Below are 18,326 nucleotides of genomic sequence, written 5' to 3'. Positions count from 1 at the left end.
GCTCTATAATAGCCAGACAGAAATTAGAAAAGCCAAGCTGCCAACCAACTACTTAATAGTTAATGAAAATGTGGTACATTTATACAATAGAATATTACTCAGCTGTAAAGAAAAATTAAATTTTTGCAGGTAAGTGAATTGAAAGGATTCAGGAAAAAAAATCATACTGTCCGAGGTAACACAAACCACCCCCCAATATTGCTTGTTTTCTCATATATATGGATGTTATCTTGATGCTTTAGATATGTGGGTTTCAATTAAAATAATAACAGAATAATCTCCGGTAGCTAGTAAGGGACTAGGTGGGAATCTTCAAAGTAAGAGGAAATAGAATATAGGATTTAAGAGGGAAGCTGAAAACTGGAATAAGCAGCTTAAGTAGGTAGAGGAATGAGAGAGAAGGATAAAGGAGAAAATATGGACAAGGACAAATGACACTAAAGGCTTTTTGAACACTAATCTGGAAACCTACTGCAGTAGAAGTTTCCTAAAATATACACAGAAGTGAAAAAGTTTAAAGAGAGTCACCATACAACAGGGGTGATAATGTCCCAACAAGATACCTTACACTATCAAGTAAAACTCTCTGTGTCAGGGATAGGTTACATCTTGTTTAGTCATCAGCCAAAGGGATCTCATGGATGCCCATCCTCACAACCTCTTGGGGAAAAAAAAAAAAACGAAAAAAACAAAAAAGAAACATCAAAGGTCACTCTCCACAATAGTAAGGCAACAAATCTCTCTCTGCCTATTTCCTTATCCATAGAAGGAATATTAAAGTGATAATAGCCAGGATGGTTAACATAAGGCCTCCTAGTTTGAAAACTACAACCATAGTACCATGAGTGCTAAACAGGTATTTGATAGTACTTAGTGGCTAAAAATTTTTGCTGATTTTTACTTAAAACCCATTCCTTACTACATTTATTAAGCCATAGTTTCAGACAAGCATATCAAATGTGGATGTAGCTCTATTATTTTAAAAGGTTATATATACATACACATCTAGACATATATATGGTCTATGAAACTACTTATGCAATAACCCACAGAGTTGTAAATGCAGATAACAATTGTAGAATAAAGGACTTTTGTTTTCCCCTAAATCCTTTTCTATTTTAATCCTTTCTAAACTTTTGTTTCTTTCTTTCCTTATCATTCTGGTACAGTTTTCCTGACCAAAATTATAATGTCTGTTTGCATAATAACAAGGAAGGAAGGAATTTGAGAATAAAAGGCAAAGAGGAAAAGAGCTGTTTGGCATCCCCTGAGCAATCACAGGCTCTAATAAACGATTCCTCTTCTTCCAATGCACACTTTGAAGTAGAAACAAAGGCTTGCCAAGTTGATGGCTGTTTCACAAACTTTCCAGAAGGAAACTTATGGAAAGAAACAGCAGAGTTGGAGAGAGACATGCAGACAATGAATGTATTCCTATAAAGGACTTCCACAAATTTCACTTATATGTCTAAGAAGTTGTAGCTATTTTAAGGGAAATTTCCTTGCCTAGTAATGTTCATTTGGAATAAAATTTGTGAGAGAAAATTCATATTTTAAAGTGGTTCAGTTAATTGACATGATATTTGTTCTTTATCTTCACTTAAATGGAATTCTTTGAGCGGTGACTTGGACAGTCCCAGACAAATACTGCTGGGTTTTCCATAAACTCTGTAGTGGAGCCTTCAGGTGAAGGCAGTGAGATAGGGATTTTATTTTATTTTTTTTTTCAATTTACACATTGGCTAGCATTGTCAATATAGAATCTAGAGTTTGAGAAAAAAATATTTGAATTCTTTTACAAATCTAGTATGCTGTCTCATGAATACTTACGGCTTCAGTCACCTTGGCTCTCAAGTAATTCACTACTATTTCTCTTCTTGACTATATTAACTCTATAATGTTTTCAGACTAGCCTATTCTGCCTTGAATATCAGTGTTGTTTTTATAACTACAACTTCTAATATATAACAGCTGGATGGTTCATTTTATATTTGTATTTTATCATACATTGCCTATTTTATTATGAACTCCCTCAATTAGTTCTGCAATGAATATAATAAATAAATGCATGTAAATTAAGTGTTCTGGGATTCAGAACCATATTACTATGACATTCGTTATTAAAATAAAATCTCTATGAACTATTATCACCACAGTTGGAGCCATATCACTAGCATTTCTATTTTCTGGAAATGTTCTTTAAATTAGAATTTACCGTGAAGTGAAATTGTGTTTCCTTTAAGTTTCTCCCACTAGGATGATTTTATTGTCTCATTATTGACAGAAATAATTGTAGTTCTTCGTTTTCAATCAGGCCTCTCAAATAAGTTATGTCACCTTTCATTCAATGTAGACAGAGACATCTCTATTGATTGTGTTGAGAACACAACAGTCATATGCTTCCTCCCCGTGACTATCCCTGTCTTCTTTCTTTAAAGGCCATCTTGAATTTCTTTGTCAAGGATCATACTCAATACTTCAAGAGCTGCTCTGCAGTAGAGTACAAACAATGAGATTTTCACAGTGCAATATACTTCAGGCACTGATGCCTGGCTTACCTATCTTAAGTGTGCACTGATATTTTGAGAGGGATCATACTTATCCTACAGGAAGCCAACTGATAACAAGATTATTAGTGACTCTGGTGACCTCCTTAGATGACCTTACAAGGGTTGGCCTCAAGAAGCTTGACACTGACTGTTTGGGTTGATCATTACCTACTGCCTATCACAATGATGTTCATTCTCTACCGGTTTTGGTGATACACTGTGTGTGTGAAAAAGTGACCTCTGCCTCAACCAAGTGCTTTTATGATCCTTTAAGAAGATTCAGATATATAGGCAACTGTGAGAAGTCTGGGTGAGACTTCCTAGTGCCGTGCCCCGTAGTTCTCACACCTCCTATGCTCTTCAGATCTGAATGCTTCCTAGTCCTGTGCAGTTTCCCAGTGCTGCTGTATGAACAAGGACTTTGTGAAGTGTTCTCATGAAACCCATTTGAAAGTGCCTTCCCTTTTCTGATACACTCTTGACTATGCTACTGGATATTGAAGTAGAGATAAGTGAAAACACACACAAACAACTGTAGCTGGAGTTTCTTTCCAGTCTGGTCCTGCAGCAAATTTGCCACAAATAAACACACAAAGACTTATCTTAATTTGTAAATTGTTGGCCAATGGCTGGGACTTCTTACTGGCTAGCTCTCTTAATTATTAAACCATTTCTATTAATCTAAGTATTTCCATGTGTTCTTGGCTTACCTCCATCTTTAAACAACAACATGAATAATCTAAAGTAGATTGCAGTAAATACATATATCTGTAGAGTTACACTTACTAACCAGCATGTGGGTCCTTATTCCTTACTCTACTGGTACCAAGTGAATTTCAAAGGTTAGTCACACAGCTTTAGAGAATGAATCACAGAAAACCAAAGAAACAAAAGCATAAAATAACACTAAAACCATGGTGTTTTGTCTTATTCTGACTGAAATGCAATCTATTTGAGGCAATACATATATTTACTTGTGAAAACATGGACAGAGATAAAGGTATAAAGATTATAAAGTAATTTTACCAATGATAGGAATGATATATAGAAACTGGTGAGTTTTCTCTTTTAGTGGAGCTGAACATGTTGTTCTGTTTACCAGAAAGAGAATTTGATAAACACAGACATGTGTGCTGTTTTATTACCACATCTAGTTTTGTTCTTATTGTAGGTTTGTTTTGAAAAGACAATGAAAAGACGAAAGAAACTCTGAAATAATTCTTACATGCAGGTTCTTCAGGTTTTTGAAGTCCCCATCTTTGATCTCAGTTATTTTGTTGTTTTGCAGGTCTAGCAATGTTGTGTCAGGTGGAAGATCCTTGGGCACTTTATCCAAACCTAGCATAAAAGAAACAGGAATGCATAGTCCACGTGAAGGAACTCCCGGCTACAGAATCACAAAAAGATCTTTTTTAAGAATTTTTAAGACAATAGTTCACTTTGTGTGCTAACTTACATTTGCCACCCTTCTGCCTAGGGCTACTAAGCACTGAAGTTACAGCCCTTCCAACTTTAAAAAGTGTGAGTTTACAAAGAAATTAAAGTTTTAATGAATGGTGCTTCTGTCTGTAACATGTTTTCCTCCAAGAATTACATCAATTATAGTTGAAAATGTTTCCCAACCAAGTCAAGGATTTTTTTCCTTAGTCATAAACTGAAAATGTTTCCAGTATAATTGTTTGTCTACATAGAGGAAAATTGGGTTTCTTTTAGCATGTTGCTCAAATCACTTTCTACATGTTGCACCTTAATAGAGCTTTGTGAATGTTTGATAGGAGTACATTGTTAACCTGTACTACCAGTATAAATGCTGTATCAATAGAACGCTCCAGTTTCCATCTCCTTTTTATACATCCAACATTGATACATATCTATATTTAAACTTGTAGTTATTTGAACTTATAACCAAGTTCTTATTTGTACAATGGAAATGTATCTAAGCTTTAGAGAGGGTATTATTTTCATTTTAAGTAGAATGTCATGACAAAGTCAGCTTTAATAGTCATTTATAATCCATTGATCTATGGTGTAGTAGTATAAATTGGGGTAAATTTGGTGGCATATGTACTGTGAAATTATTTTTATGAAGCTTTCATTTTTGAATGTAGAATTTCAGTATATTAATGTAGATACTTAACGATCAAGAGGTCCTTGCCTTAAAATAGATTTGTAAGTAATATAGCCAATTTTGTTAAACTTTTTATCTTCATTTTGGGAAGTGTAGGAAGTAAAATAAAAACTGGACATCTAAGTCCAGAGAGATGGCACAGTGTTTAAGAGTGTCTACTGCTTCTGTATGGAGTCTGGGTTCAGTTTCCACCACCCATGTCAACAGATCACTACAGTCTATAAATTCAGCTGTGGGGAATCCAATGACCTCTTTGGCTCCATATAAACAGGTTCACACATAGGCACACCCCTGCCTGCACACAGGCACACACACACAGGGCATACACAGAAAAAGAGAAAGGCAAATCTTATTTTCAAACAGAAAAAAAAACCTGGAAACTATTCTCACATAGAATGTCAATCTCTACATTTTAACATATTATAACAAAAATTCTAATTTGTTATTTTTTAATAGAAGCAAGTTCTCCATCATTTACAATTTGAAGTACTAACAATCTCTGACTCATTTGACAAGTCATTGTTTCATTGACTAGAACCTATAGACATGCAGTTGGAACAAACAGACTCTACCCACTTGGAAATGTAACTCATAGAAAACATAATTGACTTCAGTTTTCAATTAAACTAAAATCTCAACAAAATATAGTAACTGCTATGTTGGGAAGAGATATTTCCAGTTCTGAGTTTTTAATGAACATGCACTCAGAAACCACATGGCAATCAAATTTCAAATCTCTTCATTTCTTCCACGAAAATTACATACATTTAAAATCACTTATTTCTGGTGTCTTTTTGTGTTGTTATTGTTGTTGGTCTTGTCCATGGGTGACCACTCCAACGATAATGGGAAGAAATATTGTTCAAATCCATGACCAGTGTCTTAATAAAGTTTAATATTAAATGCAATTGGTACTCAACTGACATCATGTGCTTTATAAACATAGAACTCACTACAGACACTTTTCCCATAGAAATGTAAGATTGAAGTGTTTTCAGCCTTGAGAAGAAAACTACAAAACAGCTACGTTGTGGGAGGACGTACTCCACAATCATAATCACTGCCATTTTCAAAAATGTCAATTTGCTAATTGTGTGCAACTAGAGGAGGTAGACTTTTGCCAAATCTTTGATAATTCGTGTGATCCAACCACAAAAAGACATGATTTCCTTCCATTTGGAATATGGTGCCATGCCTCATTATTACGCCTTTTTCTGTTTGCTTCCAGGGATTTAATTCCCATTTGTGCTTATTTCTGTATAATTGTGAACTAAAATCCTAGAGGCTGTCTTAACATTTGGACAATGTCAAGCTGACATGAATTCCCACACATGTAAGGAAAGAATGCTTATCTTTTGATTCATGTGGTCACCCTTGAACTGTATAACAGAAACTGTTTCACCCAGGCATATGCTTTATAGCTGAAGACTTAGCAGAAAAAAAAAATACTCTTTCATACTTCTGGTACATGCAGATTAGCTTTTGGAGATCTACTTTAGTGATAAAAATCTTAACACTTATGCATCTTCTCTGAATTACTAATGGACTCATATCCATTTGGCCAACCTCAGTAGTTTGTCATCATTCCTTTGAATTGGATAGCTTTAGAAATTATTCGCTTTACAGCAGCACTTTGACAGCATATTGGACTGTTGATAAATGCTGAAACATAAAGCATTGTAGTAACTTAATTTCACCAAGTCAACTTTTGAAAGTACCTAATGGCATGAACAAAACTTCTAATGAGGTGTAAAGTGTGTGGCTAAAAGACAACCCTCCAGGCATCCAATATGATATTTGTATGTCAATTTATCTGTACCCCTCAAGAAAAAAAAACTGTTCTTATGCCAGATTCCCCCTAAGTTCTATACATTTCATGTCTAGATTCTATAAATTGGTATGTTCAAAGATTAAAAATGTAATAGGTAAATTACCCAATATATGAGTTCCTTGGGATATCCCAAAGGGAAAGAGCCTTAATTGTCAGCTAGTCTGTTGCTTGTTGTATACTCTATCAAATTTTTACAAGGCTACATTAAAATAAGAAAAATAAATGTTAGTCTAACTAGTTTTGATGTAAATTCACACACATACATACACACACGTGCGCGCGCGCACTTCAGAGACCATTCTCTGCTTTTATTTTATTTCTTGCCTTTAAAAGTATCTCCTTCTAAAATTGAATTGTTAGGTGCTGAAAGGTTGTGTTATTTTAGCCAACATTGTTTTAATTGTATTAAGTGATAGGCTATTTTCAAATTCAAAAGGAAAATCATCTATTTGTCTTGGCTTGGTGGGAAGATACATTGAATCCCAAACTTGGAGGCAAAAACAGAAAAATCTCTAAGAATTCGAGGACAACCTGGTCTGCAAGTCAAGAGCCAGGAGAGCCAGTGCTAAATAGTGAGCTCTTGTCTAAAAGAAAAAAAAAATTGCCCCAGAAACAAAAAGGGGGAGGGTAATTAGTAACCTAATTGAAGCGTCTTTTTTTTCTGAATAAATAAGACAGGAGAAGTAAAATTTCCAATATAGTTCATAGCTAAGCTAGACCAAGAACCAAGATGTTCTGAATCCTCAGTCCAGACCAAGAACCAAGATGGTCTGAATCCTCAGTCCAGAAGGAGCTGGTATGCTATTCATACACGCCACCACTACTGCACTGTGGGCACTTAAGGTCGACTCTAGAAACCCATTTTTGTTCATACCATGGATGTTTGGTAAGAAACTCCTCCCAGCCATCACTCTTATTCTCATACCCTTTGGAGCTTATTCTTTGTTTCCTTTATAAATACCCATCCACATCACACCATGGAGCAGTGATGCCTTGAGCCCACACTCCTTACAAACCAGAGACTAATGCATGCATTCTTAGATTTTTAGAATCGTTGCATGTTCACCTAAAAATTCAGAATAAACAGAAAAATGTTGTTACTGGTTTTCCATTTTGAAGTTGTTCTGGCTGTACACAGGTTTCTTTCTGACACATCAGTTTAAAAAAATCAAGCTGCCTTGTGGTCGTACACTGAAGAGTTCATCAGTACAGTCTTGAAACTTCTTCTGCCATGTTGTGTTGTAAAATTTTTCCAAATCCTATTGCTATTACAGTTTTCTGTTTCCTCCAATGTGTTATGACAAAACTGGCTATAGGATTCTTCATTTTAATTCTGCCATTGCTGTCCTTTCCATTGTTTCTACCAATGAAGTCCTTTCTCTTCTCTGATTGTAGTGTATTTTTAATGCATCTTTGGTCACATGTGTACCTGAAGAAGATTGTTCTCTTTGTTCTACATGGTCCTGGGTCAGGATTAATGACTTCTTTGGGTGTTATGTTATTTCTTTTGGAGGAGGATGTACTGTAAGCTGCTAAATGGGACACAGATATGCATTCATGGACAAATATTGACTGAAATCAGTGCACACAATTAATTCTGAATTTCATAAATAGAGTTACACCTTCACTTTAAATGAGTCAAGATACTCTAATAAGTTTGGAACCAACAAAAACCTCAACTTTTTCAGGAAATGGCCTGGAAGGAACCCAAAGGAAAATTCGTGGGACTTCATTTTAAAGAAAATTTAAGAGTTACTTTTAAAAATGGAGAATGGCCCTGGTTCACAGCCCATGTGCTTTAGCACATATGAGACCTTCAGTTTAGTCATTGATGACACAAACCTCTCGCCAGAATTGTTTAATGTATGTACTACAATTGGACCATTATAAACAATAATTAGGTGTGTAATGAACACTTTAGTATTTATAGATTCATTGGAAGTATACATATTGAGAAATGTTAATTTAGAATGTTAACTAGTTGTGAATATTTTATTTAATTTCCATTATTGATTTCACTATATATATTACAAAAATATGTTTACTTGATATGTATTATATGAAACACCTGGAATTTACCTCAAAGTTACTTGAAAGAGGAAGAAAGAGGAATATAGTGTAATTCCTTGAGACTAGTTGAAGTGCTTAAGTAGATTAAAAAAAAAATTCTTTCATCCTACTTAGAAATTTTTAAGGTTTATTGATTTGATTTGACAGTATGTAGATGTTTTGCCTTTATGCATGTTTTGTACTACATGTGTTTCTGGTGCTGATGGACTTCCAAATTGAACATGGGATCTCTCTTGGAATTAGAACTACAGATGTTTGCGAACTACCATGTGAGTGCTGGGAATTAAATATCAGTTCTCCTCAAGAACAAGTGATCTTAATCTCCAAGTTGTTATCTTATTATACAGATTTTGCTTATTTAAAGACATTTACATAATTTCATTCTTATGATTTTAATTTCAATAATTGTTTGTCCTCTTAGTCATTTTATGCCCCCCCCCAAATTTTGTATAAGCTGTCAGTGACTTGAAAAGTATTCTTGAATGCTACCTTTCATAGGGCTTTTGGGAAAAATCAGTGGAAAGCCAGTCTCAATTCTTATTATCTATGATTATTATCAATAAGAATGAATTTAGACTAATTGTTTTGCTGATGATTAGAGTGTAATAAATGTTGTCCTGGAGATTATAGTCTATTTTGCAGGTATATAAAACATAGATTTTTCATGGAAACATCATAACCTTAAGTTGGTTCCTCTTGTCAGCAAAGACTAGAGTTGTTTTTAATGCTGTTCCATGAAGTCCAGGGCCATCAGATTTTATCTACAGAGATCCCTGTATGGATAGGAAGCCTTCAATTCATTTAGCGCATGCTTCCTAACAAATGGTTATACCCTTAATCTTCCCCTAATCAACTTCATCCTATTTAATGGGGACAAAGATATACTCCAGTTTTTTGTATATTGATAAAATAGCAGATATTTTAAAACCACTTTTGGCTTCAGAGATTTGGATTAAAATTAATCCAGGCATGAATTAAAGATGACTAAACCCCAGCTTAGCACACGAGCCTGTCTGTTCTCATTTGAAACACTGAGATAGAAATACCTTAGAGCTAAAGTTCAATTTGATGGCTAACTGCTGTCAGTTAAACTAAAGATAATCCCCACTGTTTATAAGAGCAGGTGATAGGTCATGGGAGCGTAATATCGTTACTATTTATTTTGATATATCCTTATTTGCCTAGAATGGCTTTTGATCTACAACCCCATCTCTCTCTGTAGCCCAAACCCAAACAGGCCTTGAAATTGCAAGCCTCCTGAGTAGCTGAGAATATAGGCTTTTCTCACCATTCCTGTCTTTGTAGTTTCATGAGGCATGTACATAGGAGATAACCAATTTCTACTCATCTATGAGATAGCCTGATTATAAAAGTTACTATTGTAAGTAGTACACACACACACACACACACACCAGTCCTTGTTTAGCAAAATAAAATGCATGTCCATTAACTAAATGGGAAAATAAGCTTTTTAAAATATTGTTTTATATATATATATATATATATACATACATATATATATATATATATATATATATATATATGGGGCAAACTAGGTTCAAGGCTATCTGTATATACAAAAAATAAAAACCAATAAAACAACAAAAAAACTTTCCACTTCTAAATGATTTTAAAGGTATTGAAATGTCTTTCAAACATGATTCATTATGTTCTTAATTTTTAAAAAATTAAACATAAGACAATGAGTGTGTTGTGTGATGTTTCAGGACTCATGCATATTAACAGTGAAATTAAAGTTATTACCAAATCATTCTTTGATGGCCCATAAACCCAACATGAATAGCTGAACCAGAGTCCATAGGCAAGAGATATTGTCTTCCTCCATGACACCATACACACAAAATAGAACATCTGCTCAAGATCAAAATCAGGCAACTGTCCATGTTTTGGAGAGAATGAGCTACATTCACCTCTATACTTTCTGTTAGCAGCTCTGTGTTTCATGCCTCTGTAGATTGGGCTACAGTGAACAGGAACATGAAGGTACCTCTCTACCACATAGTCAGGAGTAGGACAGCTAGAGGTATTGTGCTACCCTTAATGCTTTGAGGACCCCCATACTTCCCTCCACAGGGACTATGCTCTTTTTAAATTCTTCCCCACAGAGTTTAAGGCCTTCCTTTTTTGACATGCTCCTGAGCCTTGGCTAGCCCCAGTATTCTTGATAAAGTCATTCTTACTGCTGTCAGGTGATAGAATTTCAATTAGCCTTTCCTTGATAATGAGTGATCTTTAGTAGTGGTTTTTTCTTCATGTATTAATGGGTCACTTCTGAGAAATGTGTATTTTGATCTATTGCTCATTTAAAAACTTGTAACTGTTAGCATTGATGGATGCCCCTCAAGCACGGCAGCCTTTAAACATTTTCAGTTAGTTTATGACCTGAAACAAGAAATCTGGCAAGCAATCAGAAAGTTTGCTCTCAATTTGGGTCTGCCATTCATTTGTAACCAAATATTAACAGGACCAAATGTCATGGAAGTCTGGTCGGGACTGGATCCCCCAGGACTCAGTCTTATGAATAGCAGTCTGTGCTGCTATGATTTTTTGAGCTGAAGCTGTCTGGAATAACTGAGACTGGCTTTCTAGGCACAACCTCAGTGCTGACATATTCATTCCTGCTTTCGTTTACCTTTTTGGCGGTGGATCTTTGGAGTCCCTTATATGTTCTGAAAGAAAAATAACTACAGTTTTATAGCTAGCAAATATGTTTCTCCATTGTGTAGGCCATCCCTCGCCTCTACCGTTTCATTTTCCAAGCCAAAGCTTTGTAATTTGTTACAATATTATATCTAGCATGCATGACATGGTAAATAGTTAGAAAAACTGTGATGTTCATATGCGAAGGACTGCTTCTGGTTAAAAATTGTGAACTCCTGTCTTTTGAGGCATGAATAAAATTGGAGAGAGTTGTGTTCAGTGAAACAAACAAGGAATAGAAAGATAGGCATTGAATGATCTCACGCTGTGTGGAGCCTCAGCAAACTGAACTTACAGAAGTTAAGAGTAGAATTGTCATGACCAGGAGCTGGATAGAATGGGCTAGGGAGAAAATTCTGATTGTCCCTGGTTACTATGTTCAGTTAGGGAAGGATGTTTTGCAGTAGGTTGAACAGTCAGGCAACTCTAGGTAGCTACAGTGTACTATATATTTCAGAATGCTAGAAGAAAAAGTTTGGAGTTTCTTCATGATGTAGTAAAAAAATGTTTGAGAAGGACATATTTAACATATTTACAATGTATTCAATGTATATGTGTACCAAAATATTACATGGTACCCATAGTGTACTCACATCTTACAAGAGTATATATATATATATATATATATATATATATATATATATATATATTTAAGAGTAAATATAAAAGGAACGAGTAGTGCTTTCAGTTTACTGATAACAGTTGGCCTTTTTAATTAGTTCAGACTACATTTGCTGCTTCATTTGTCAATTAAGTGTTCTTTCTCTGCTAAAGAAAGAAGATAAGCTAAGGGTCTTAACTGGATTCTGGTTCAACTCAAAACTAAATGGCAACAGAATTTGCAAAAGAATTTGGCCACTGTCTATGGCCAACTCATGTTTCCTTTCTCAGGTCTCTGTGCCCTAGAGAAGCATGTCATGACGGCACCCTGAAGAATTATCACCGGGGCCAAATATTCCAAGCATCTTCCAGAAGCGTTTCCATTTCCTCTCAGACAAATGGCAGGGCTTTAGTTTCTCCATTTTAATTTCTTGTATCTGAATAATCCTTGGTGGGAAACACACAGTCAAGCATTTATATGGAAACTATCTGCTTATACTCTATCACATATAGGTAATGTTGACTAAAGATTGGACATTGTACCTCCTCTGCCTTGTTAGAAACCCTGACAAGGATGGTCCTATGGAAAACTTTAGCCATGGGAACTGATACTAATTCATAGCCCCACCCGTGAAATGCCACAGATGTGTAATACATCTGATAAATGGATGGATCAATGAACTGTCTATAGCCTTTGGAAGCATCCGCATACTTTTAAGTGGGTACAGTTTGTGTCAGCACTGAAGGCGATTGAGATAAATGTTTCTCAGTCATTGATAGTGAACCATTTTATGTTTTTCTGAGCACCTTCGTATAGTGTATTCCTTTGGTTAATATCAATGGCACTTTCACTGCGAAATATGGCCCTGAATAAATATGGGGCTTCTTACAGAAGCCCCTTCTTACGCTGTGATAGTCCTCTCATAAGGAATGACACACGTGTGCTCATTCTTTCGTTTATGGTAAGAAAATATACAAGTAAAGAGGAAGAAAGGAAAAGCTGCTGCCATGGGAACCAAGTTCATTGACATTTGACCCAACCACTGAGCCTTCATGCTTTCTGAAGATTTATCTTTTAAGCATGTGGCTCTTGGAATTCCAGGCCAGTTTTTACTTTAAAAAGGATAAGTCAGCTGTCTTTGGTGTATTAGGCTAGAATTTCATGATTCAAGATTATGCTGGGTATTTACATTGTACTGCAGTTATAATTATTTCTTTTGAAATTTTCTAAAGACCATAATCATCCTGGCTGCAAACTGCCAAAGGTAAGAAGAAAACCCAGACCGGAGGATAAAGGGAATATTTATGTATCTGAAAGATAAATTACTGTTGCACAATCTGACTTGTTTTGCTTCTGATAACTGCATATTTTGCAAGTTAGTCATGTTTAATCTCCATTGCCTGGACCCTGTAAAGAGTAAAGGGGCTGGCCATGGTTTCTTAGTATCTAAAATCTTAAGAAAACAAATCAAGAATAAAAAACAAAACAAAACAAAAAAACAGAAAAAGAAACCCTGCAAACAGACTACAAGATGAGGCATTGGTAGACATCTTACTTGAAAGGGGAGGTGTGTTAAAGTCAGGAAGATTTTATTTTTTCAGCAATTCATTGCAGACTGCAAAGTTGGCAGACTGACTTAAGGACTTAGGTGGGGTTGGTATGGTGGGGTGTGAAGCAAAAGCAAAAGAGTCCTAGTCTGAGTTAGTTCTTTCTCCTTGACAGCTTCCCTTACTCCTCGTTAGATGGCGCTGTGTCTCACTTCTGCAATCACGGATAAATCCTGCACATAGCAAACACTTAGAGAATCCAGTTCCATGAAGAAGATGCACAAGCTTGGTCTGACTCACTTACCTAAATCAGAACACTGGACCACTCGAAGATGACATTGGCAGCGGAAGGGACACACGGGGCCCAGGGGCTCCAGGTGCGGTAGATCAGGAGGCAGGCCAGAGTCTTCAGGGCCTACCCCAGAAGCTTCATCTTCTAGCATGAAGTCGAATAAGCCCCTCTGTTCAAATGGTCCAGCCCAAGAGACTTGCGCCAGAAGGAGGAAGATGAGAGTTGCCTTCATGGTTATCTCATGTACTTTGGCAGCCTGCGAACCTGAAAAGCAAAGAGAAGGGTTTTGGCATGAGGTTGTCACTTAACTCGTGTATTGTTTCTTACATAGTATCTCATAGCAGAGTCAGCACAGAGAAAAATAAAGAAAATAACACTTTGTTGTGAAGAAGTCAGGCACTCAAAAAAAAAAAAAAAGTCTTTGAAGGGTGATAAAGGTGATCACAGCACACACATAACCCATTTACTTACCAGGAGCAATCAAAAGAGCAAAAGAGTACTAAATTACTTGTTCCATCTTGGGGTCTGGTTATGATGAGGTGCCACATCACTGGCCAGCTGTTTTTTGAGTAAGAAATCATGTCGGGATTTTTCCGTGCTCACTCAGCAGTGCCATACCACAACTAATAAATCTCTACGTATACACTGAGACATTTCCAACTCCTACAGAGACATCTCATCAAGTCATGTTCATCCTCCTGCATTTTCCTTGGCCTAGGTTTCCTCAACCCTTCCCTAAGTCATTGTAAGAGAGTCCCACTCGTTTCTGCTCTGAACATTTCTGTTACACCAGACCACTTTCCACATGGCTGTCCAAGTCATTGTCTAAAACTTATAAAACTTAGGTTTCACGGAGTTCACTTCTACTGCCGCCATTTGTTGACATTTCACGACTCGTCATGTTAACCATGCTCCCTGGGTTGTATTTGATTGCAACTGTTCATTATCTGGTACCAATCGATAGTTAAAGCTACATTTCTCGGCATTCTCTCTCTCTCTCTCTCTCTCTCTCTCTCTCTCTCTCTCTCTCTCTCTCTCTCTCTCTCCATCTCTCTCTCCATCTCTCTCTCCAAGATAGACATCAACCCTGATACTCAGACCCTCTTGCCATTTTGATTACCTACCGTCCGAGGAACTTTAAAGATTATGTGAGATTCTGGGTTTCCCTCCTGTATTCCCTGACTCATCCAAGTAGGGTGCTGTTCTTTGACTCTTCTATGATCCCAAGCAGAGGGCTCTGACCTCTCTTAACGAACTTATCACATATCGTAATGTGTTTTGTGTTCTCTCTTTCCCCGCATTAGCGGATGTGCTCTCTCTGGGCGTGCCTTGTTATTCCTTGGTCTGTACCCATGCCTTGCACAATATTTCGAACACAAATGACTCAGCCGACCATCACTTTCTTAACAATACAGTGCATTCCGTTTGTTCCAAGAAACCAAGTCTGATGCTTTAAAACACAAATTGTATATTTACACCAAATTTCAGTTTATTTAGATATGAATTAAATAACTCCAAGTGAACAGTCTAAATAACAAAGTCCATTTGCTTAAATGGAGACCAAGCAATCTCTTTTTGAGATGGTTTGGCTTCAGATCCTTCCTTCTGCAGCTCTTACATGTCCCCAAACATATTTTGGGTGTTACTTTTAAACTCATGATCTCAACTTAGAATAATACATTTACCCTTGTATAGCTACACCTCTGCAAATACAAATAAATGACCATTTGAGTCGTATTTGCCCATAGTAACTACAAAATAAGAAAAGAAACCATCTTTGAACAGACACAGAATATATATCCTTGAAGCTTTTGCCAGATACACTAGGATAAAAAAAAATGTTTCAAATTTTAAAAATTCCCCTTTCGTTCTTAGCTTATATTTAATACTGAGTATCTCCAAAACAGCACATGCCATAGAGGGCTGTGATTTTCAGTGAAAGGGGTCATAACTTGCCCCAAGTTCACTACCAAGTGTCCTGTAGCATCCCATTCCCACTGAGTTACTGGGTCTCTCTTAAAGGGAGGTTATTGTTTTGACAAGGAGTTTTCTTGGATCACAGTAAAGGAGAAGCCTTCTAACTGTTTCACATTAAAATACAATGTTTATGGTTTACCACAAGTGTGCTGGCCTTGCATATTTAATGCCTTGTAATTTTAGGAGGGGAAAAATGAATCAAAGTAATCTCAGCTTTAATGAGGGCAAGGAGAGTTAGTGCAGATGTCTCTTGGTAATCCATTCTCCAGACCCGAAATGCCTGGTGGCTTCCCTAACAACCCAAAAAAGGAAATGCTAAGCGCTGGCTCAGAGGAACACTCATTGTTTATATTTGTTTACCCTTGTTAAAATAGTGCAAACTCTCTGCACAAATCTTCCTTTAGATTAAAGCTGCATACCATTTCAGCTACTTGCTGCTCTCTCTCTCTCTCTCTCTCTCTCTCTCTCTCTGTGTGTGTGTGTGTGTGTGTGAGTGTTATCTCCATTATCCCAGAGAAGAAAAACATGCCTATAAATTTTATTCAAATTCTCCCATTAAATTCCTTATTACAATTTTTATGATACTCAAAGATCTCCGATATTAGAGCAATTAACATTTGCCAAGGATCCTTATGATTTCTTCATTATTTTCTTTTTATTTTCCTTTTGTGATAAATAGAACAGCAAAAAGAAGTTGTCCATATACAAAGAAAGGGGACTGTAACAGAGGCCACACACTTTTCATATTTCATGGAAACTGCTACTCTTAAATATTTGTAGAGTTGCTCTCTTCCACTAATAATGGTTGCTGTTGTTCAGAAATGCCTCATCAAAAGTAGTACTTCTGGCTCCAATTTAATTAGACATATCGTCCAGATTAACATTTGAATAAAAATGTTTATAGTCTTGGTGGTTGTCTCAAAGTCAAAACTTAACACTTAAGTATCAAGAGTGTCTATAGATTCAGGACAAATTTTAAATCCCACAGTATTTGCTGAACTCAAAAGTCCAGTAACAACAGAAATAATTAAAGGACAATCAGAGTAGCATTTGTCCATAAACAAGAGTGATTATAAAATTCATATTTTCTTTTCATTTTTTTCTGGTAAAATAAACAAAAACAGGAAGAAAAAGCCATAGGCACTGAGATCACTGGACACATTTAACCAGCCTGATTACTATGCTTAACCTTAAAATGAGAACCAGCTCTCACCCTCACCTCATAGTCAATGTGCCTCCTAGGAAGGTTCATTTGCACTGAAAATATTGACAGAAACATTTATTGATATCCAAGAAAGAATGTGACGTATTATCTCAGATCTTTAACATAAATATTTTCAGTGTTGCTTTTCACTTCTCTGGCAATAATTTATATTCATTTCTGGTGTTGCAGAAATAGACATTATATCTCTAGAGCTAGACAGTCCGCTTGCTGAGGTTTTAAAGGTTTGTGAAGTATGCAAGAATCCAGCAGGGGAATACATCCTTAAATAGCTCATCTAGGCGCAAGCAGTGGCAAGTTTAGAATGTTTTTCTGCTAGCAGTTTACAAAGAGCAAAGCATTTCATCAGTACATATTCAAAAACATCCATATAGATAGTCATGGTGTTAACTTACAGGTTTTTAATAAGCATCTTTGCAAGGACAGAAGAGAAAGCACTAACACAATACATTCAAACTACAATTTTACCGAGTACTGAACTTCTGTTTTCAAGCAACTCTTGTTCCTAATGTTGCATAAAGATTATTTAAAAGTCTAGCACAGTTTCTTCCTCATTTCTCTCTCGCGCCTGGCGTTTCTTTCTGCCCTCCACTTACCGGAAGTTTTATTAGCCTGTAGCAGAGTTCAGGACAATTATTGAAAGCCATACCTTTTAATCCGGGTATTTGCCACGGGAGCCCTCAGAGCTGAGATGTAATTACACTAACTATTCAGCCCAAGCAAAAGAGTTTGCAGGTGTGGAAGGAGGAGGGGTAGTGCTGCTCTGTGACTGTCACTAGGTTGAAAACCTCCAGCCTCTACTCCATAGCACAGTTCAAAACGAAGGTTTCACTCAATGAGCACAGCCAGCTGACACCCACATTAGATCATATGGTAATGATACGTCTCTTGTATTGTAGCCAGAAACTTTATCGGCCTCCTTTTCCCCCCTCCACATTTGCTTTATTCCTTTTGCATCCGCCTAACATTCCAAACTGCTTTTGTAGTCTAGTGGAGCAGCTTGGTTTGAAATTTGTCTTATTTTTTTTTCCCCCCACGAAAAGATTGTAAATGAAGAGTTTTGTCTCCCCACCCCCAACCCCATTCCACTCTGTCTCTCCACCCATTCCAGCCTTGTTTGTAAGTAGTATTTATTATCCTTCTGAAATAACGGTTTTTTTTTTTTCATGCTTTGGAGATGTGGGGGCATGGGAAATGGAATGAAGTGAATCTTGTAGCTGTTTTAAACGTGGTCTTCGGAGATGACAGAGCCTCACATGGAACGCCCCGTGGGCTCTGAAGTTCAAGTGCTCTGCAGTTCTCTGTGCATTTTGAATGTATTTCTGGGGTGTTCTGGAAGCAAGCCAGGATTTAATCTGGAAAGTGTGTCTTTTATTACTTTTATTACC

General features: G+C 36.5%; 1 protein-coding gene across 2 annotated transcripts in view; it reads right to left on the bottom strand.

The window, feature by feature from the left end:
- Positions 1–17,931, bottom strand: part of Dcn (decorin) — a 36,640-nt gene extending 18,709 nt beyond the window's left edge. The window contains exons 1-3 of one of the 2 annotated variants that reach the window (XM_051206344.1): positions 17,588–17,931; positions 13,752–13,995; positions 3,775–3,887 (exon numbers count right to left, since the gene is read on the bottom strand). In XM_051206344.1, the coding sequence (XP_051062301.1) occupies positions 3,775–3,887; positions 13,752–13,971 (333 nt within the window). In that variant the 5' untranslated portion in view covers positions 13,972–13,995; positions 17,588–17,931. Of the gene's footprint in view, positions 1–3,774; positions 3,888–13,751; positions 14,004–17,587 lie in introns of those variants that run through there. The other variant, XM_051206346.1, reaches the window with a different exon arrangement.
- Positions 17,932–18,326: the final 395 nt, after the last annotated feature.

The sequence above is a fragment of the Phodopus roborovskii genome, unplaced genomic scaffold, assembly GCF_943737965.1.
Source record: "Phodopus roborovskii unplaced genomic scaffold, PHOROB, whole genome shotgun sequence".
In the NCBI taxonomy this organism is placed as follows: Eukaryota; Metazoa; Chordata; class Mammalia; order Rodentia; family Cricetidae; genus Phodopus; species Phodopus roborovskii.
Note: the sequence above shows the minus strand (reverse complement) of the source record. Positions and strands in the feature narration are given on the sequence as shown.